General features: G+C 43.2%; 1 protein-coding gene across 1 annotated transcript in view; it reads left to right on the forward strand.

Moving 5' to 3' along the window:
* The first annotated feature begins 212 nt into the window (after positions 1–212).
* The window catches only part of ARSJ (arylsulfatase family member J), a 32,769-nt gene continuing 9,781 nt past the window's right edge, over positions 213–23,200 (forward strand). The window contains exon 1 of the mRNA XM_062494024.1: positions 213–580. Coding sequence (XP_062350008.1) covers positions 213–580 — 368 coding nt within the window. The remainder of the gene's footprint in view (positions 581–23,200) is intronic.

A 23,200-nucleotide genomic window follows, 5' to 3' on the forward strand; every position in this document is an offset into this window, starting at 1 on the left:
CGGCTCCGGCTCCGGCTCCGGCTCCGGCTCCGGCACCGGCTCCGGCACCGGCTCCAGCTGCTGAAGTTGCCGAAGTTGGAGTGGCTGCGATGTCTCTCTTTCGGAGGGAGCCTTGACGGGCGCTGCCCGTCGCGAGGCCGCCTGGCTTTGTCGGGTTTTTTGTTGGTTTATTTCCTTTCCGTTACTGTTTTTCTGCCCTCCCGCCGCGGTGGATGGCCCGCGGTGGGCGCCGCTGGCCGCGCCGCCCCAGCCCGGGGAGGATGGTGGCGGCGGTGCTGGCCGGGCTGTCCCTGCTCAGCCTCCTCACCTGCGGCTACCTGGCTTGGGGCAGCCGCCGGGGAGGTGCCGGGGAAACGCCGGGGAACCTGCTGGGAGAGGAGCCCGCGGCCGGCGCCCCCCGCTCGCAGCCGCACATCATCTTCATCCTGGCCGACGATCAGGGGTTCAGGGACGTGGGGTACCACGGGTCTGAGATCCGGACGCCCACGCTGGACAAGCTGGCTGCCGAAGGGGTCAAGCTGGAGAACTACTATGTGCAGCCCATGTGTACACCATCCAGAAGCCAATTGATCACTGGAAAGTAAGTTTGCTACTACTTCATCATTCAGCTCTCCAGCCGAAACGCTGTCCCTGTTGGAGAGAGCACGGGTGAACCTGGCAGGCTCACGTTTGGGTATTTTACGGGCAGAAGGTGCCTCTCTGGTTCCCTTAAAACCCTTGAATGGAACGACTTGTGATAGGTTTGAAAGAGCGAAATACAAAGCTGTCCCCCAGCGAGGCAGGAGGGTTCAGCACTGCGAGCTGCCCCACGGAGGGCTGGAGCACATTGGTGCTTACAGCATCACTAGCAGACGTGCTGGTTGTCAAGTACCATTGCTATTGCTGGGGAGCGAGTAGCTCCGCTTGCTCTGTGATTTCCAAGGGACTCAGAGGAGGAGTCATCTCAGGGAAATGTCAGCCTTACGTTTTCTCCTCTGTGTTCCTTACAGCTGGGTCACGGGTCTTAGTGACATTGTCTTGATGTGAGTTCTCTCCAAGGGTTATCCTGAATTTGTGAGGTGGTTTCTCGGTGTGTGACCTGTGGATGGGCACAGGGAATTCAGGCGCTTTCCACACCCTCATAGCTGCTCTTGTCACTTTGCAGACAATTACAAGCTTTACTCCTAAGCCACTAAAATAGGTACCTCGCCTCACTGGTGAAAGCACTGGGTGGGTGTCATGTGCTTTGCCTTAAAGTTGTGTTGCACTGTGGACTGCTAACAAAATAATTACCCAACCTCAGGGCCTTCTTACATCAGAAGGTTAATGAGGATTAAGGGGGGGAGTTTATGCATTTGAACTGTTGGAACAATTTCCAAAGAGCTCCAAGTGTGGACACATTTACTCTGGAACAGAGCTGCCTTGTTTCTGTTTAGCCTAACTCCCTTTGACAGGAACAGGGAACTCTTAAAAGAGCAAAACAAAATGAGAGGAAAAAAGTTTATTTTCTCCTTTTCCAAAGTATAAACAGGAACAAGGCCATGTTAATACTGCTGGTAAAAGAAACACATGTTAAGTAAAGCAAGCAACTGGCCTGGTGTCTTGCATCTGCATATGGCTGAGCTGGAGATAATTCCCAGTCTCGGTTTATTTCCCAGACTTGCTAGACCAGAGAGATTTGCGTGGAGAACTGACACATGATCTAGAGCGAGAATTCCACACAGGTGTTTGTTTTGGTTTTATTTTTACTTCTTGGTGCAGTCTGTGTCTCAGAAGTTATTTCGAGATACCTCCTCACTCATTCACAAGAACAGAGTTGCCCTGTGGCAACTAAAGCAGCAGCTTTCAAGGGACAGGTGCCATTTCATGTGCCAGGATAGTGTTGAGTGCATCTTGATTGTCTTTAAAGGCACGCAGCAGTTGGAGGCCAGGAGCTCAGCCAGCAGCACGTAGCCAGGCAGCTTTCTGAGGACGATGGTTTGGGAAGCAGTGCTTTACAAAGGGAATGTCATGCTGCACGGGAATGACTCATGCAGCAGCTGCAGGAATGGGATGACCGGGCTCCAGTGGAACCAGGGTGCTGCTCTGGCTCTGGGAGGCTGCAGAGATTGTCTAAACATGAAAAAAATACAAGTTAAGAACTGTAACTCACTTTAACTATTTAAATTCAGTAAAAGGTAGGCATGTTCTGAGGAACCCTGCTCTTTTCATTGGCTTGCTAGGCGGAAATGATTCTGCAAATCTGCCTGCTTTGGTTTTGGAAACTTTTATGGGAAAAAGAAATTTCCTTATACTTTGTCTTTATTCTTAGTCTGCTGGTCTAAAGCCCTTAGAGCATTTTTTTTCATGTTGTTCTACTTTAGGGAAAAAGGAGCTGTAGAGCGAGAACTATTTCTCATGAGTGAGAAATCAGGGAGGGATTGGTGAGGGGTCAGTAAGCTGGGTAGTACTCACTACTGAAGGCTGGTTCAGAGAATACTCTTTCCATTCTTGCTTCAGATAAGTGCTTTGATGACTGCTTTTAATGTCTTCTTTAGAAGAGGTGTCTTAATTAAAATGCCAGGATTTGGACACTTCTAATCCAGGACAAGTGCTCTTATTTCTTGAGTTCTTAAACATGTTAGTACCAGGTAAAGACCTGTTCATCTTCTGAAGGATCATCTGGATGCTCCATGCCTCCCAATACACATGAATGCTTAACATAGTTCCAAATAGTTTAGCTTGGAGGGGACTTTTAAAGGGTCACCCAGTCCAGCCCCCTGCCATGGGCATGGACACCTTGAACTAGAATATTGTTCCAAACATTACCTGTTGGATCAGTCAGATCCAGAGGGATTTGTGTCAATCAGAGTCATGAGGGAGCCCTGACTCAGATTGCCAAGTGGAAGTTAAATTTCAGAGAAGACTTTGAACAGCCCAAGTTCTTCACAGGTCTCCAGGCAGTCCCTCCATGGGCTGTTAGTAAAGAGACCTTTCTTTTGGTGGCTGTCCTGTGTCTAAACTAGCCCAGGGAAGGAGGCTGGAGGTGAGATTTTAGAAGGGAGAATTGGTGTTTTTGCCCTGTGCTGTACCACAGTGTGGCAGCTGGTGAGCTTGTCATCCTGACCACTTCTGAGTCCCTGTCTGCTTTCTCACACCCTGCGTGTGAGCCCTTGGCTACTTTGATTCCTTGCTTTCCCACAGTACTGTCACTTTCCCCACTCACTCCATCCAAAACTATTGCTTTTATGCCACTAGTAGGGCTGGCTTCCACACCTTTTTATTTTGGGCTTTATTTCTGGATTGGGGGGGGGGGGGGTTGCAGCTGAGCTGAGCCTCAGGAATGGAGAAGAAAGGCGTGAGCCAGTGGGCTGAGGGCCAGTGTGATGTGCTGGGGCCGTGCAGGGAGGTGAGGGAGCAGCTCTGCAAAGCAGCTGCACAGCTGGGGTGGCAGCAGGAACCTGGGTGACACAGGGTGTGCTCTGCCTTGGGCAGCTCTGGGACGCTGCCCGGCCTCTCCCACGTCCTGCAGCTGGACGTGGCCATTGACGGGCTTGGGTGTGAGTGACAGAAATTGTCTCCAGGTGAATTGTTTTGTGCAATTTTTTATGGTTGTTTTCTTCTTGAAAGTAGCAGGCGTGCCTCAAAAACTAAAGAATTTGAGCAGAATGGGATACCTGGCCGAAGGCCTATAAGCTTAGATGAACATGTGTTGGGGTAGCTGCCATTATGCGATGTAGTGGTATTTGCTGGAGCAATGCTTAATTTAGCAAACTGACTGATAAGAAGGAATCTAGCCATAATATGCTGTAAATGCTTTTGGCATTATTTAGATACCTGCTTCCTCCTCTAGGCTCCTGTTTTTCTGCTGACCATCAGACTTGTAACCTGGGGAGCATGACGTGCGCTGGAATCCATCTGTGCCACAAGAAGGTTCCTCATCTGTTCAGGAGTAGGCATCTCTCTTTGTAGAATCTCATGCACAGCTGGGGTTACAGTTCAGTGAGAATCCAGACTCCTTTTCTGAGTCATGGAAGTCCTGAACCAATCTCAGGAATGAGCTTTGCATTGTGGATGGAATGCAGAGATGGAAGATGTTGGGAAATGCTGCAAGTCTGGGGAAATAAATCTTTTTTTTCCCCTGGGATAAAATGGAATATTGGGAATTTGCTCATCCAAAGCAGACAGAAATAGATTGTATAATCAGTAAGCATCATCTGAGTGTTATTGTAATATAAGTAATGATAACTCTTTTCTAATTCAGAAATGCCACCCATTTATAAACTTATATATAGCTATATGTGTTAGGCATATGGCTCTAGGCATCCCTGTGTAGTGATACCTAGTTCAGCATTAAAAATGACAATGTTTGAGCAAGCTAAGACTTATTTTGGCACACAGGAGTGGGCTAAGTACTTTGAGTTGAAGGCACTGTAGCTGACTTCAAGCAAACAGGAATACTTTGAGGGTGTGAAGTCTTGGTAAGGCTCCTCTTTCCCTGCCTCCTGGGTTCATCCTGGCCCAGCCTGCAATTCCAGCAGTGCTGCTCTGGGAAGGAGCCAGCACAGTGGTGCGTGACTGGGAAGTTACCTGCTGTGCTCTGAGCTGCAGCAAAGGGTCTTGGAGCCTTGACGGGATACTGGGAAGCATATATCACACTCCATTAGATATATTCCCTGCCCTGTAGTTAACAAAATATGAGGGCTGCAGAATATCAGCCGTAAGTACCAAGAGGTGACCTGATACTTTATCTGCTGTGGAGGAAAGGGACTTGGCAGTCAGCAGTCCCGAGTTTAATTCTGATCAGTGTTTCCATTAAGAACTGAGATGGTGAAATAAAATGTTCTCATGAAATGTGCTGGTGAGATAGGAGGGCCTGCCAGCATTAAGGGACTCTAGTGATACTGAAAATCATCTTGACAAATTAGAGACATAATCTGGAAAAAAAGCAGAATTAAAGCCAGCAGTGATAAACGGAAGATACTCTGCTGAATTCATGAAGCAGGAAGAAATTTAATGGGCTGAGGATGGCAATGAACTCCTTAGACAGTATTCCTTTAGAAAAGTAGCTGGAATTACCGTGCATCATGCACTGGGTGTGAGGTCAGCAATGTCATGCTGTTACCAAAAAAGCGAACATTACATGAGTTTGTGAGAATGTTGGGCCTGGTAGGTCTGTGGGGAGCCCTTCACTTTTGCCCAAACTTGGGCATCATTCTCCAAGAGCAACATGTGTATCATTGGAAAGTGTCCAGAGAAGGGTGATCAGATATCTCCGAGTGATAACTCGGGGGGAGGATCACAAGAAACGCAGTTGTTTAGTCTAAAGAAGAGAAAAATGGGAAAGGACGTGGTTGGTCTCTGGTATTTCAGGAGCTGTGCAGAGAAAGGGCATTGTGTGTGTTCAGTGTCATGATGAGTGGTAAAAGAAATGAGGGGCTTTCTGGAGTAGGGAGAACTTCAGGTCAGATCAGAGGGAGAACCTGCAGGCACAGAGGTGGTGAAGCACTGGAATAGCTGGCTTTGAGGAATTGCTGCGTTTCTCCACTGGCAGTCATTAAGTACGATATGTTGGGAATGACTTAATGTAGTTGGGTCTGTCCTGGGGAAAAGGCTTGAACTGGATGGTGTCTCTTCCAGCTCGGGTTCATCTGTGCCTCCTTTGAAATACAGATTAATACAGAAGGCCTTCTGAGGGACACTGTGGATCAAACACTACTGAAAGCCAGAAACTATTTCAGCATTCACTCTGACAGAAAATATTGTGTGAAAGTTTAGTTTCAGTTTTCTCCTAGAAATTCCTGTTTTCTGCAACCTCGTTTTCTCTGGAAATTTTCAAGATTTTCCCCCCTAGGCCTCATAACTCTTGGAGTATGTCATTGTTTATTTTTGCTGACTTCTTTCAGGACCACTTGTGGGATGGCTGCCAAAGATGTTGAGGTATCTTTTTCCATGTTCTTATGTCTTTCATTTAGGATGACATTGTCCATACATACATATATAGGAAGCTGTATATAGCTGTATATACATATACACAGAGAACAAGTAAATAATTAAATGCAAGGACTTACTTTTCTTTATTTTCTTCTGCCTCTGTTTGCTCTCCTCTGCTCTATGGAAAATTAGATCCAGGTACTGAGCTGCCCTGGGGTATTAAGCTACAAGAGGTCTGTCCATATCACAGTAATTATTAATTGACTGCACAAAGGAGCATGTGCAGAACAGGGCTGGAAAGGAAACAGCATGCAAACAATCAAAAAAAAAAAGTAGCACATGCAGGAAGTAGCAACGTGTAGGACAGGTTGTGGTAACTTTTTCTTGCATCACTTTCTGGCAGTCTCTAAGAATGATGCTTGATGGTTAAAGTCTGTTGCGTGGAACAAACAGCATTGCCTGACATCTATAACTCTGTAGTGGAAATTGGCTTTTGTTTTTCATTTTCCAGTTTATACGAAGTACAGTAAGCGAAAGAAATCTAGTTGGAGATAAATTTAGAAAATCTGCAATTGTAAATGATCACTGTTCCATAGAGTTTGTTATAGGCTTTTATCCCCCCGTTTGGTTTTGTTGTGTGTTTCAGCTGTAAAAGAGGAATTATAGTCCATGGAAAAGTTAACCTTAAAAGAATTAAGGAATTTAGCTCTTTTAGCATTGTTCCTGATACATGTTGTGTAATTGATGACACATAGTGCTGCCTATGACAAGATGTTGAATCAGTGGTGGCAGTGGACTCCTGTTCAGTTCTCCCTTTTCACTGTTACTCTTTTTCATGGGGCCCTTTAAGTGAATCAGGATGGGAACCTGAGATGGGTGTCTGAAAATAAAACAGGAAGTGAAAACATGGGGTGTGCTTTCCTGTCAGATGATTTAGACCAAATTAAATGGGACAAATTAAATTAATGTTTTCATTAAAACACTTTACATTTCATAGAAAGATTTTCCAGATTAGTGAGCTGCAGGTCAGAAGGGGAGACAAATCTGTGCACATTCTTTCTGTCTCTGTGACACTTGCGTGGGTGATAATGCCACACACCCAGGGCTTTGTCTTCATAACTGTGTGTATCTTAGTGCAGGGCTTGGATTTTTATTGCACTTTGGGTTTTGAGTCAATCTTTGAGATTTCCTATTCCCCCCATATTTTTTTGCTTGGCTTTGTATTGATGCGTAGTCAGATTTGCTGTGCTGAGTTGAGTTTGCTCCATTCTAGAATGTCTGCTCCAGAATGAAGGAGGTCATTTCACCAGCCATTTTTCAATTAATATAAATAGCACAAGGCACAGAAGATTGTGCCTGTGTGAGTGATCTCGTGTAGGATGTGTTAGCTTTCTCTGCATCAGTAAGCTTTTTATCAAAGCTGCCCAATTTATTCATTTTCTCACTTAAAAGCCAGCAGACCTGGCTGCTGACCTCAGCTTCTCTCTGTACGTGTAACCTGGGAGGCTGGAATGCAATAGGAAGAGTTCCCAAAGCACCCAAGACTGCCCTAATGGATAACAAATGTAAAGGATTAAGACAAAGGGTGTTTTAACCATCGAGGTTTGACTAAAATAGCTCTGTGGTCTGTGATGAAATTAGAGAATTTTAAATGGGGAACTTTACTGTACGTGCTGGCTTATAATGAGAGAGCAGTTAAATATGTTTCATCATTTTAGTTCAACTGCAGTTGTAATACGTTAATTAGTGATGTCAGCTATCACCTACATATTAATTCAGGCTGTTATCAACATATTGTCAAGCTCGAGGTTGGAGGGACAGGATGTTGCTGGAGTTGGAAAACAAATCTGGGATAATTAAGTACATTTTAGTCTGCTTCAAACACAGAATTATCTTCTCTAATGCATCTCTGCAGATATTAGATAATAAGCATTGAAGTAGACATTGTTAATACCATAAGTATGTTGTGGCCCCAGAGCCTTTATTTTCAACCTTGGGGCAGAAAATTCACATACAGAAACCAAACCTATTCCTTATTTTTCTTACACTTTAACACGTGGTTAATGAGGATATATTTGTGCCGTGGCAGCTTTCTCACTGTCACAGCACTCTGATTGTAAATGCAGGATTCAAACTAAGTTACTTTGGCTCTTAATTTAACTTTATTTATTTATTACTTTTTAAATTGAAATATTAATTCAGCTTTTTGCAGTAAATTTTAATTCCAGTACATCCTCTTATCAGAATATTAGCTGTTTTCTTGCCAAATCTCATGTGTCCATTTTCTGATTCAGTCTACTTTTATCTCCATTTATGCATTTTAAGCATTCTTCCCTGAAAGAGAATTTGCTCCCATTATGAGATAACATTATGTAATTTTTCTTAGCATTTCTAGAGCACAAGTGGGTACCAAGGTACTGCTTTAGAGGCGATCTCTGTGATAATAAGCTCTCATGAGAAATGGTTCCCTTCTGTTTTGAAGAGGCAGAAAATTATAAATTTGAAGAAACACTATAATTTGAGGAAAATGGGAAGCTGAAGGGAGAGGAGAAAATCATTCTCAGGATAGGGGGAAGCAGTGTGGTATCTTTAGACTAAATATACTCTAATAGATCCACTGTTGCCTCTCAAATTGTACCTCTCTGAATGTAATAAACTTTGTCAAAACAATATTTACCCTCACATTTTATATACTCAGTTTTAGTTGTCATGGATGAGAGTTGATAAAGTCATGGAAAACTGGTTTTGAAGGGACCTCTGGAGGTTGCTGAATTAGGTCTCCTGCCAATTTATATCACACAGCAGGGACACGCTGACTTTATAAACTCTTCTTTATTGTTTGTTTCCTCCTGGAAATAAAAAATATATTGCCAAACATTCAAGAAATTGGAACTTTGATTGTTAGGGAGTTCCCTAACTTTACCATGTTGTCAATTTTAGCAAAGAAAACCGTTCTGTGAACTTTTTTATATATTTTTTTTTTCTTTTAAAGGGCCAACCAGTGTAATTAGGGACTTTGTTAATGACCACAGCATAATGGCAGCTCCTTCCTTAATTGTTCCATGGTCCCATTTTCAAGAGCTTTCAGAGGAAGCTGTTTCAGTCTCTTTGCTGATTTTTTTAAGAGCTGATATTTTTTTACCATTGTACATACTTGACTACCATCATTCCACATTAATTCTGATTTGCAGTCTGTTTAATTGTTAATTTTTAAATTATGTTACGGTTCTGACTTATCAAAATAAAATTCTTGGTGGAGGGGAAGAAGGAACAACTTACTTCTGTGCTGTTTCTCCCCCTGTAGAAGTACTCTAGGCAAACAATGAAATGTTTGGTGCTTGGTTTATGGCCCTCTACATTCTTAGGAGCTTCTGTCTTCATGTTTCCTACTAAATGTGACCTGGAAGTGCACTGGGGTTTAATAGCGTGAATTTCAGCTGTTACCTCCTGCAATGCCTTGTCTTTAGCAGTAAACTGATTTAAAGGGATTTATATGTGTATATATATGTAGCTTTTCCTGGCAAATCCTTCAAGTGCTTTTGAATCTGAAAAACCGTGACGTGAAGATGATTCTTAACTGTTCAAGGTGCAGCCTCCATGTATCTGAGTCATACCTGCTGACTTTGGTAACAAACCATTTATTTTGTTACCATTAACCATGGTGAGTCATGGTAATGCAATAGGAGATTTGTGGGCTACTCTGCTCTGCTTTTCTTTATAAACAAGATGTGGCCTGAGATACCTTAAAAGAAGAGGAAACAGAGGAGAGCATTTCTGTATTAAATGATTTCATATCGCAGTTGGGTTGTGGGAGTGCTTGGGGGACATGTCTGCTCCTCCATAAATTATTGATGTTCATAATGAACATACTTGGGGTCCGAAGCAGGAGGAACAGCTGAGGCAGTGAGTCAGATAACCAGGATTTTGCTTCCTGCCCTCGTGGTCGTTCAGCTGGGTTCGTGTGTTTGGAAACCCTTCCTGTGGGGTGAGGGTGCCCATCACCCAGGGGAAAAGTGGTGAGCAATCCCTTTCCTCCCCAGTTAACCTGGAGAAAGTTGTTGCCTGGTGTGTGTTTCTCTGGTAATGTAGGTGTGTGTTTTAGAAAATGAGACTATTTATTAACTCGGCCTGGTTGGCAGCTCCTTGTGCAACCTCCCATCTTCTAGGGGAAAACCACAGGCAGTGATTCCATCCATAGTAATACTGGTGCTCTGTGTGACCCTCCCCTCCTGTCCTTCAGGATGCCTTCCTGACCTTTTTCACACTATCCCCAGAAAACACTCAAGCCTTTCAGGTCATTCTAGAATTAGTTTTAAACATTTGCAGTCTCCCACACCACTTCCAGGCTTTCCTGGATACCAGCCCACCAGGATGTCCTTGTGGAGTCTTCTCTCTGCTTCCATGGCCAATCAATTTGGCTGCCAGACTCAAATCCATTCTCTTAATTTTCCCCATTATCCCATCTCCGGCACCAAGCACAGGAGCAGCCAAGCCAAGTCTTCTCCACAAGAATGAATTGTCTCACCCTGTCCTTTAGTTCTCTAATTCTTCAGGTATTTTTTGGCTGAAGAGCAGATTGATGTGTCTTTAACGTACAATCAGAATTTTTGTTACAGTTAATCAGTTACTGGCATGCATAAAGAAATAATATTTATACTTTTCTTATCAGTGTTTTAAAGCTGGATTCATTATAGCTGATCACAGCTGTAAATACACTTCAAGGGGTATAAAAGATAATACTCCTTACACAGTTCTGAAATTATTTTGAAACAGTTAAAATTATAAAAAGCCTGTTGTCAAAGGAGATTTTGTAATAAATGTTTGATTTTCTACCATGTAGCTTTCCATCAGCATTGTATTTTAAAACTGGAAGAGAAAAGGTGATACTATCAGGGTGGAGAAGGAACTTTCCAAAGGTTGCGCTACTCCCGGGAGTGTTTGGAAAAGAAAACAAACCTAGGGCACTTGGAAGGAGTTCAGGGATTTCTAATTAGATAGGACATGATGTGATATGATATACGGGCAAGATTATTCACCTTTTAAGTTCACCCTTCTGTATTCAAACCAAACCACGCTTCCCTGATTTACTCCAAGCCCTGGAATTTAGTTCTGTGCTACTGCCAGCCTGCCCCAGCAGCGCAGTGAAGTGTGTTGCGCTGGGGTTCGCAGGCTGCTCTGAGAACGAGGTGTTTCCAGGAGAGCACACGTTCCCTGTCCTCCCACAGCCTCCTTGGCTCCACGGTGGCCCGGCTGCTCCGGCTCCTGCGGGAGGAACCGCGTGCTTTGGGCACAAAGTCACCGTGTGCTGCTGGAGAACTGGTGTTCCTCAGCGGAGCTCTGTGCATCCTTTTCTTTTCCTGCACAGCCCTATGTGCTGTGCCGGAGAGAATCGCAGGTGGACTCACTTCATGGTGCTCTCTGGATGGGTCCCTTCATGGCTCCTGAGCTGACTGCCCTGCTGCTGGACAGTTCAGAAGGGAGGGAGCAAACTGGCGTTCATTGCTTTGCATCCACAGAAAATCCAAGAAAACAAAGTTTTAAGAAATCATAGTAAATTACCGTGTCTGTCCTTCTTGAAATCATTAAAAATGACTATTTCAATATATGGGAATAACTTGTTCCTAAAAACTATCAACAGCGATTTCCACACTTTCCCCAGGCAGTCTCAGCTATAATTCAGATTATATAACTTTTAAAATGTCTTAACTTCCATCTTTCCTCCTGCAGTTTGAGCCTCTGGTCTCTTGGCAATTTTCAGGCGAAGAACTTGCTTTGCTACAAAGGGTGATAAATCTCCTGTACATCTGAGTCTATTATCACATCTCTGCTCTTCCCTTCTCCAGCCTGAGTAAATTCAGTTCTTTCCATTTTCCACACAGAAAAGGTTTTATATACCTTTGATGGCTCTTAATGTTTAAAAGGGTTTATATACCTTGGTTTATATACCTTTGATGGCTCTTAATGTACTCCTCCGGACTTTTTATATCCGGGCCTATTTTTCATTGAAAAGTGTCATCTGGAACAGGACACAATGTTCCAGTCAAAGTTTGACCAGTCCTGCCTTGATGTCTTGTTCTCAATCCCAAAGTTACTAAAATATTTTCACAGTTGAGTAATTGGAAGGCAGCACATCAACTCCTTTACTGGCATGAATGTACCTCAGCAGAAAATCTGGGCAAAGCGTCTGTTTATCAGAGAACGTTTGAGGCTTTTCCGCTGCTGATGGGTAGGAAATGTCACAAGAACAACAGATCTTGTACTATTTTTACCAGTTCAGCTGTTATCTGCCAATTAAACCAAGCTGATCATCCTTATGGGCTCGTTCCTGTGAGAGCTCCCACGTTCGGTGCAGCGAGGGTGTGCTCAAGCCACACCATCCCATGATAGGATAATGGCCAGGTTAGAGCTCTGTCCCCTTTCTCAATGTTTGGATACGAAGCAAATGCATTTTCTTTCCTCTAACATGCCCGGGAATCCTGTGTTTTACTGCCTTGCTTAGCAAGATGTCATGTTTTCCCTAACCCCTCGTGTAGGTCCCAATAAGACAAAGGTTTTTTCCCCAGCACCAAGTCATTGCTGGCTCACCCTCAGGCTGGGCTATCAGCAAGCCCCAGATCTCCTTTCTGCAGGGAAGTTCAGTTAGTGCCATTGATTACTGCACCCCAAAAGCACTGCTTTGTGGTTATTTATTGTAAGTGAATTGCCTCCTGTTCGGTTCAGGTTATTCCTCTAATTCAATTTCCTTTTGAATTTCAACTCTCCAGCAGGCAGTGAAGCAGTTTGATGAGTGCAAATTTACAGTCTGAACAGGTTGTGGAATTTAATCTGTATAAATTTCACCTTAAACATATATTCATAAGCCCTATGAAAATAATCACTCAAAATGCAATTAACCCAATTGCTTTTTCTAATTCCTCAGAGATGTACTGTGAAAAAGCCTGCAGTTTAAATATATTTATGCCAATATATTTTTCATTTTACAACTTGAATTTGCCAAATCAGTTTTGAAGGTTAGTTAAAGAAATTATATGGGCATATCATAAAATGATTTGGGTTAAAAGGGATATTAAAGCTCATCTTGGTCCACCTCCTGCCATGGGCAGGGACACCTTCCACTATCCCAGGTTGCTCCAAGCCCAGTCCAACATGGCCACAGACACTTCCAGGGATGGGGCAGCCACAGTTTATTTGGGCCACCTGTGCCAGGTTCATCCCCTCGCCCTTTCACAGGAAAATGTCTTTTTCACGGTGTCTTTTTCAGCCTTGGAATTTTGGGAGTCTTGGGTGTTTATATGTTTGGAGTTTGTTTTGTTTTGAGGTGTTTCCGCTCTCCTTTCTGTGTGTTTCTGGTTCATCAAACAAAATAATGATCTCAAGTTTCAGCATTCCAATGCCAAATGACCCATACCCCTGTCCATGCATCCCGCTCTGCTGGAGTGTCACTGGATGTCACCTGCAGGTATTAAATAAAGATGAGAATAGGCTGATTGTTCCATCTTCATTTGCTTCAGTATTTCTCTGAAGAAATGAGGCAGGCAGTTTCCCAACCGAGCAGTCAGAGCCTTCTCTGTAGCTGTGGTGTTGTGCTGAGGCTGGCAGGACAAGGCTGGAACAAGCTGGGAATCCAGGCTGTCCCGATCTGGATCCCGATTGTGGACCTGTGACAGTGAGCAAGGAAGGATTTGTCTTTCACAAGCTGTAGAAGATGGAGTTGCTGGATTATATTTCATCCCAATAAAATGGTCTGTATTACACCTCAAGGTGCTGGTAAGTCACATGCAGGGCCAGAAAACTAATAGGCAGCCACAGCTCTGGTATTCAGAAATACAAGTACATTTATGCTCTTTAAAATTCTTACTTCTCTGCTGATCAAAGACCTATTTCATGATTTAATGAACATTGGCATATAAAGAAATTTTCTTAAAAGACCATTTGAAGCTTTCAGGTCTTTGGGGGTACATATATGGTGTTTAACAGCAAGGACATTTCCTACAAAATTACTGTTGGGCCTTCATTAGGTTTTAAATATTAGAGATGGCCAATTAGCCACGCTCCAGGTGTTTCCTCTGCTATAGGTAATACTGGTTTTTATTAGAATTATGACCTTTATTTGCTTTTGAATCATGTCCAGCAAAATGGAATTGTCACTCATTATCAGTGAATTGGATTTTGGTTTTGGGAATAAACCATGCGTGCTCTTATTTGTGCATAAGAGTTTCTTCCTTGCCAAAAAACATGGATTATGATGAAGAAGGGAGGAAAAATAATTCCTTGCCAGAGTAAAACATGAAAGATATATCTATATCTATCTGTAGATAGATATAGATAGATAAATAGATACAGATATATATAAATTGCCCATTTCTTTTTATAAACTGGCATTATTGCAGGGCACAAGGTCTGTTGCTCAGCCATTCTTCTGTGGAAGGTAAATGTGCTGTCTCACTTGAACTCAGTCTTCTGGCAACCACTGTGCATGGTCAGAGTAGCTGGCTTTAAAAAAACAAAGCAAAACTGTACAAAGAAAACCCCCACCCTTGTCGATCCTAATTCCCTTGGCTTGCACAAGGGAAATTTTGAATTTAGCAAATGGAACAAGTGTGCTCCAAGCCTGGTCTGTTTGGGAGCAGTTGATAAATTGTGTCAAAACAATCCTGCGTACTTGGAATTAAATCCTGCACATTTCTGAAGAAACACTTGCAAATATTACCACTCTGCAGAAGTGTCTGAAACAGTTGGTGCTGGTGCAACACTGGCCAGGCAGGAATGGAATTAAAATATTTCCTCTCTGCCTTCTGCTCGAGGCTTATCAGCTGCTGATGCCACAGAGAAACCTGGTCTGTCTATAGCACCCTGATCCAAACTGAAAATATTTTCCTGCGTAAACATTTTTAAAGAAATGTTTCAGCAACATGGGCTTTCACAGCGGTGCTTTAATTGCAGTCAGTTTGCCTCCTCACAAAACTCAGCATAAAAATCAGCATAAATATTTCAGTGTTCCTGCATTCAGAAAATATAATTTTAATTTTATTTTATTTTGTTTTATTCTTTTTGCCAAAGACAGCCAGTGAGTGTACTTCATGTCCCACCCTGTGCTGGGTGAATGTGTGTAACATGTGTGGGAAGGTGTGCTCCATGTTTTTCCTCTGCCTTTCTATCCTGCCAAGCCAGTGATATTCCATTAGCATCAGGGACTAGGAATGTAACAAGCTCAGTGTCCCTGACCGTGGTGGCCCTGCCATACCAGGGGCACTGGTATGAAAAAGCTGATCTTTAAGGTTCCTTCCAACACAAACCATTCTGTGATTCCATTATTCTAATTCCATGGTTTTCCATGAGTGTATTTTTACACTGATACTTCTACAGTTTGGTATCTAGACACACCTACATTTAGCAGCCAGTGAAGCCTGTATTCACAAGATTTTATTTAATGCTCACCGTTTTGCCATGGTTAAACCAGAAATAATTCATTAAGCACAAAATGTCATTCCCTTGAAGCTATAATTTGATATACCTCTTGGAAATAGAATTGTGGATTTTCTTAAATAGCTTGCTTAGTTAAATAAATCTAAATAAACCCAGACAGTCCACTTAGGCAAGGAGTGAAGACAGGAAGAACATGCAAAACAGAGAAATGTACCCACAGCAATACACATATTTCTAAATGCAGCTGAACTGGGTGTTCCTTCCCGTTTTCTGTCCCCTGTTGGGATTGTATCTGTGTGGTACAACTGGAGATGGGCATGCCAGAAGATGACAGGGAGAGAACAGATTGTTTCCCTTCACTGACACAGAGGATTTAACCTATTTATGGCACTCGGGTGTTAGTACAGAAGAAGCCACGCCTGCCCAGGCTGTGTGCTTTGCTGATGCCACTTGTTCTGAATTCACACCTCATCAATCCATTATTTAAGGAAATGAGGGAAGAAAGGAGCCATGTCTTAACTGGGGTAGGTGGATGATAATGCCAGCAAGCAGGAGGCCAGCCTGCGCCCGAGCCAACAGCAGAACATTTTCTGGGAAGGGAAATGTGGTTCTATAACCTGTGATTGTCACCACGAACGTGGCAAAAGTCCCTGAGTCATGGACACTGCGACTTCTTGGGCATTTTTTGCTACTTCAGCTGCTAACATGCTTCGGGGTGGAAAACTACAATGTGGAGGCATGGTGTTCAATTTTTGTCACTTCTCTGCGAGAAAATAAACTACCTGCAGGTAGAGAAAGGCTTTTTAAAAAGCAGCTGAAGCCATGGTCATAATCGGGAAGAATTTGGAAGTAGGAGTTAAGGCAGGAGAAGTGGAATTTTTTTTAAGCACATTCATGAGGGAGGGAGGGAGTGGGAGAAATCATTCTGTCTGCTGAGAGCATGAAATAATGTTTGTGCATTTTGGGGGTTTATTAGGAGGCAAAGCGGGCTTCGTGTGATTCCATTTGTTTAGCTACTTAATTCAAATCTATCTCTTCCATCTATAGGCTAATCAAGAGCTCCATAGTAGTCAGACACTTGAAAATTTTAACCTTTGTCAAATTGTTGTTTTGTTGCATTTTCTTGTCTCAGTAACACACCTTGGAAATTGCAGATTCAAGGAGAGAATGAGAATTTTCTTCTCTTTTTTTTTTTTTTTCATCCCTGGGGAAGGCAGGAATAAAGAAAAGTTGTTCTTTTCAGCTAGAAAAGAAAAACAAATGCAGGGACAACATACAAATCTTTGTATTTTGTTGGCCCCAGTATTGTGTTTCCTTAGCAGCAGAATATCTGCAGCTATAGTAGCTATATCATTACCTGTAATATAGGTGATAATAGGGCTTGGATGGTCTTGGAGCAGCCTGCTCCAGTGGAAGGTGCCCTGCCCATGGCAGAGGGCTTGGAACTGGATAAACTTTAAGCCCCCTCCAGGCCAAATCATTCTGTGATTCCATGGGCCCAGTAAGGAACCCCAGTGAGCTGGAGATGCTTTTATTCAGCACATAAAATCCTTAAATAAGGCTGATGCAAAGGGTATTTACTCAGAAGGAGTACTGATGAGAAATTTTTCTGGAGCAAATGAAATAAAAACGAGGTTTGTTCACAAGCAAGTGCTCTAAATCATGGTGAAGCTAGCATCTGAATTTTGAGTCCAACTGAGAAAGAGTTGGAACAGCAATTTCAGACCCTGCACAGGGAATACAGGTAATCTCAGAAGAAATGGAGGTATTTCCTTGTCAAACCAAGCCTTCCAGCTTACAACCTGGGTCTGCAAACTGCAGTTGGCTCTATTTTCAAGCTGGGGTTTTCATCCTTCATCCCATAGGAATGAGAATGAAGGCAGATGGAAAGAAGGGAGTGGGAAGTAAAGAAAAAAAAACAAACAAAGGCACTTTTCCCGAACTGGAACAGCTTGAGGGATTCTAGAAAATGTAGTCAATGCAGAGCTATTTACAGTGTTGGACTGGGATAGTTCCATGTGCTGTGCTAAATGCCTTACATTAGATATTTATTTCTCCACAATGCCAGGAAGTCTTGTGCACTTGGTGAAGCACCAGATGTTAGCCTGGGATTGCCCTGGAAGAACCTGGTTATCACAGGCACCTCCAGGTAATTCCAGACATGCAGTAAGATCCACACACATACCTAGCCATTATTTTACTGGTGAAAATCAGGATTTACATTACTCCACACTGAAAGAGGAACTGTTAGTCCCTTTTTTCTTTTCTTGTGGTTTTATTTTGGGGGGGGTGGCTAACTAAAAGCATATAAAGAATGAATTAAAAGCTGCTTGCACTTTATGCCTTTAATATATCAGAATGCCAATGTCTCCAGCAACTTCACTATTAAGTGGAAATTTATTGTCCTTGGAGTTGACATGTAGCATTGGCAACAAACAGAATTACTGTTGTGGGGTTTATGTTGGGTTTTATATGACAGCCTAGGATGATGCATTTCTCAAAGCACTTGAGTTGCAGTTTCAGAGAGGCAAATGAGAATCAGTCAATGGGTCAGAGCATCACAGTTCAAAGGCCCATAGTTCATAAAATATTTATGTGCTGTTATAAAAGTAAAGAGGAAAGGGAGCTTATGTAACATACCAAAAAATGAAGAGCCAGCAGAAAACTTCCTCTCCCATCCCACTGAACTGAACTTACATATTTCCAGAGAAAGTGTGTCCAGCCAGGGCTTTTCCACAGCTATCCCAGGATGTCTGCCATTTCAAATCCAATAATTCAGTTTTTTGCTATTCTCTTGTTCCTAGAAGGATGCATCATGTCCAAGCTATGCTCACTGTGACCAGCTGCAGAAAACTAGTTTGCCACAAGATTTTTTGGTTGGTTTTACTTGGTATAATAATGTAATTGCAAGGGAAAAGGGGAGGAGGAGGAGGAGAGTGATATCAGAAAATGTACTGGATGGTTTAATTCAAATGACATTTCAAAGAAAATCCCCCCAAATCACCACAACCCCCTTAAGCAGAAAAAAAAAATAATCGGAAAGTCCAGGCAATAAAAGCCTGAGAGGAAATTTTGTTGCCTGTTAGTTGGTTCATGGTGTCCTTTACACTGTTGTTGCCTATTGTCATTCAGATTTTTGAATTTATGTAGAATTTTAGATAAGTATCTGTTTGGTTTTAAAATACTGATCTTATATTGGCTGTATGTCTAAAATATTATGCACTAAAAGTTCTAAAGGAAAATATAAAAAAAATTGAAAGGCTAAATTTCAACTTTTGGTAATGTTACTAACTGGAGGAAGCCCTGTTGGAATCACTGATTGCTCTCTGATTCTGATGTGGTTTTTATGGTTTTTTTCATCCCTCCCTTCTTTCTTTTAGCTCATTTCTCCATAGTGTGGTGTAGCAGTCACCATCCTCGCCAGGAGACGTGACTGCAGTTTCCCCAGGTGACCATCAGCCCTGCTTCCTTCTTGAGGAGGAGTGGATTGTATGAGAAACATGGGAGAAACTTCTCAGTCAGAGCCAGAATGCAGGTTTAGCCCAGACTCTAGGCTCCCCAGGAATGCAGGCAGAGGCTTTACAGACCTTTTGCTGCTCTCCCATTCTGCTGCTGCTGACTCTTAAATCACCTCCCCTGCATTTTGATTTTGAACACACAGACTTAAGCCTGGGTTTGAGAAGCAGATGCTTGACTTTAACACAAATAATAGTAAAGTAGTCAGTCCTGCAGTTTGTCAAGCACTGCTCGTGAAAAGCTGGGCATGAAATGGACTGCTGAGGAATTTTACAGTCATGCAGCCAGATTACCAGAATTCAAAATACATTAAGTGCTGGATATGGAATAAGTCAGCTGGGAGAGTTCGTGAAGAACCAAGGCAGTGTGGTTAAGTTGCAGGGGTACATTAGTGGGACAAGTTGAAAATGTGTTTTATAGTGTGCACCCATTCCTGTGAGAAACGTGATGATCCTGGACAAGCCCAGTGCTCCAACAATATATACATATATCATATATATATATATAATATATATATATATATATAATATATACGAAGTTGGCAATGACTTAGTGCACTGACTTTGTACAGCTGTGCACAGGGGTGTTGATTCATCTGTCTGGGGGGACAGGTTACACACTGCTGTCACTAATGGGACAATAGAGATAAGAACGTTGTCACCCGGCGAGCTGACAGGCTCCCTGCAGGGTTCACAGCTTCCTCTGGCTCCTTGTCTCCTGAGTGACCCATCGGTGCTTCACCACAGGGATTTGGTTAGGGAATGGCAAGGTGTCCTGCAGGCAAAGCTGAGCAGATGCCACGCTGTGGTTCCAGCAGTGTTCCTGATGTGTTCCCATCCCCTGAGCACAGACACTGCTCTGTGGTGGTGTCACCACTCTTCACCTCTCTGTGCTGTGGGACAGCCTTAGCCCAGACCCTGCTACGCAGTGTCAGCAAATTGCTGTGGGGCTGATTCGCTCCTCCTTTAACCTTCCTGGCTCCTGAGGAGGCAAGAAATATTTCTGTTTTTCACTCAAGGCAGATGCAAAGCATGCCCAATTCTTATTTCTTCTCTTCCCCTCTTTCCCCTTTACAATCCTCACAATTTCCAAATTTCTATTCCCACCCAGAGAAGAATGTTGAAAATAACAAGAACGTATTCTAAATGATGATGCTCAGCATTACACCATTTTGCTCATTTTGATGTTATTGCTGGGATTCTTAACCACTGAAATACATAATTTCACAACCTGGACAGGACATTAGTCATTTGGAAGCTGCCAAATATTTACCACTGATTGAGTAACTTTGACAGAGTTAATTGTGCTTCAGAAGAATGGATGGGTTATGATCTTTCTGCCATATTTTTCCAGCTAATACTTGGCTCCCACTGGAAGCCTCGGGGCTGGAGACCAAATGTGTAGAAGCTACATTTCTGTAATGGCGATAATTTCAGTTTGGCACCTCTGAGAAAACAGAGCATGTCCTTTTCATCTTGAAGAACCAGGTTTTTTTTAAAGGAATCTTAATGCAGATTGGCAGTCAGTGGTCTTTTGCTAGTTCCTGTAACTTCTATTGATTTCATGGAGATTTAGGGACCTTTTTGAGAATCCCTGGTTGTGTCTTTAGTTGTAAAACATTGTAAAATTCCTTTGGAAGTGCACTTAAACATCAATTCGAGAGCAGCCAGTTGTTGACATCCATCCCATTCAACAAAGCTCTTCTGTCACCAAAGAATTTAAGCAGGTGTAGTATCTCTATCCATACTAAGGTATCTACTCAAGTCAGAGCTCCAGAGCTATTTTGTCAATCACACACTGACGAATGCTAAATGTGATTCCCTTTCTCCTGAACAACCAGTGTTTCTCAAAGAATCACTACTTACAGCTTTTATTTTTAATTTTTAATGAGAGATCTTCATTTTTTGGGGGGTGTTTGCCCTTAAACCCCTAATCCGAGGGTGTGTGATGGCAATATCACTCTACTTAAATAAGTATTTTCAGACAGGGGGAGAGAGCCCCACAGAAGGCAACTGATGGTATCTCTGCATAGGTTCCATTAGTGTATTAGGAGTTGCTGGATATGTTGAATGCACACTGCCAAAACTTTGTGTGTGTCCCATTTATACCTCACTTACTCTTATCCAGCTCACTCTATTACATGAGTCATTTTTGTGGTATTTTATCTGGGGTCAAAATCACCTACTAGCATCTTAAATAAGGCACAGCTTCATTCATACATTAACAATTTATAGCAAATATTTTATGTATGCTTTGTGTGCTTTTATGCATAATTACTAGACACGTAAGAGAATCTGTTTCTAGATTTTTTTTGGACCAGCAGCAATAGGGCACCTGTTTCCATTCTGCCCTCCTATTTTATGCTCCATTTTCTTTCCAGGGATGTTACACCCCAGTCCCAGTTCCTGTTATGCTTTTGGACACTGCCTCAATGCAAGCAGCAAAGCAAGATGTGAGTGAGGAGCAGTGTGAATGAGAGTTAGGGGGGATTAGGGAGTGTGGCAGTGACATCCAAGAGAGCACTACTTGTTTTGCTAAGCTGGATTTAGGAGGGGAATAAAGAAGCATTTTCCCAAATCTCTTCATTATTCCTTGCACAGTGGCCTAGAAACAGATGTGCTGTTAACCTCTGTCCCGTATTAACTCCAGTTTGTTCCCTTCTCTGGTGTGGGGGCCAAGGGAGAGGGAGAAATGCAGCAGGGTGGTGCAAGGGGGCTTCGCAGTGTCCGTGCCGTGGCATCTTGCAGCCATCAAATGTGGCACAGAGAGTTCTCCAATTCTGTCACATTCCTGCTGCACAGAGCAGCCTTACATTTCTCCTAGCCCTTGCCCAGTTTGGACAGGGAGTAAAGGTAGCAGCTCAAATCCACTGGTAGCGGAGCAGAGAAATCCCTGTGAAGTACCACATCCTTCATCAAGGACCATTAGTGACAGGACAAGAGGGAGGGACCTCCAGTTGTGCCAGGGGAAGGCTTGGGTTGGGTAGTAGGAAAAAATTATTCACCCTAAGGACTGTCAAGCTCTGGAACCACCTGAAGCTCAATCACCACCCCTGAGAGATTTAAAAGACACATAGGTGTGGCACTTAAGGACATGGTTTAGCAGTGGAATTGGCATTGTCAGGTCACTGGTTGGACTCGATCCTAAAGGTCTTTTCTAACTGTGGGCCACAGTGAGCTGTTCATACAGCCGCTCAAGTTGCTTTGCTCCTTTTGAGTTCCAACGTGTGGTGCTTTGAATACAGACATTTTACTTCCCTTTCTAATGCTGTGCTGTACAGTGTGTGCTGTCTCTGATGTAGTAGTTAAAAATTGTCACAGAACTGACTGACAGCCCTGCGGCACTGCTCCCCACTCTTCTCCCTGTGCTACAACAGCACACCTACATCCACTCAGGCACTGGCAGTGAAAGCAGTTCCTTTCCATGTGGAATCTCCCCTGTGAGTAAACAAAGATGTTCCATTTCCCGGTGGTGTCGGTCAGGAACCTGTCATGGGGGACCCAGGTTAATGCAATGCCTCATTATCTTAATCCATTGTTTGTTTAGGAACCACACAGTGCCTTTGTCTTGATCAAAACTGAGCTTGGATGTTGTGGTCAGTTCTGAAAAAGAGATTTTAATACAATATTTCTCAGGTGAATCAGGAAATAGAAAGAAAATCCAGCAGCCAGCAGTATGTGAGAGAGCTCATACATAACTGCTGGCAATCATTGTAAATAAGCAGGTGCCTGTAAGCCCTGTATTTTAACAAGTCCAGTTACAAACTGGTTTAGCATCAGGATGAGGCTCATTTGCATCCCCCTACCTCTTTTATCAGGACTAAAAAGTCCATTTTGAGCTTTAGCTGTGTTGTGCAACAGGCATAGTTCCATCCCTGCTCAAAGGGATGAGCAGCACACTAGAACTGGAGGTCAGTGGGGATGCTCGGGCTGAACACTACCCAGAACCCAGAAGACAGCATCTCTTGGCTCCCAGCCCTCCCTCCATTGCACGGCCAGGTTCTTCCTCTCACTAATGAGTCAGTGCCTCTGCTGTTGCCAGTGAATGTCAGCCCAGAAAACCAGCATTATTGCTGAAAAGTCAAATTAGGATGTTTCTTGGTCTCTCCCCCCCAGATAAAGCTGTTCTTCACGTTATCAGGGCTGGAGCTTTTCTGGGAAAATTGCTCTGGAGTGGCATGAAGCAATTGTGGGTGGTGTGTCCCTGTAGGGGCAGCCGCAGAGGGCATTGCTCTCTCACTGCCAAGAACGAGACCTTAAATGAGGGGTCTGGGTGGGCACTGCAGCCTCCTGAAAAACCTGAACTTAGGCTGTTGGAGTGAATGACACACTCAGTTCTTGTCATTTCATACACAGCAGCATCAAAT

Source organism: Cinclus cinclus, chromosome 5, assembly GCF_963662255.1.
Source record: "Cinclus cinclus chromosome 5, bCinCin1.1, whole genome shotgun sequence".
NCBI classification, from domain to species: domain Eukaryota; kingdom Metazoa; phylum Chordata; class Aves; order Passeriformes; family Cinclidae; genus Cinclus; species Cinclus cinclus.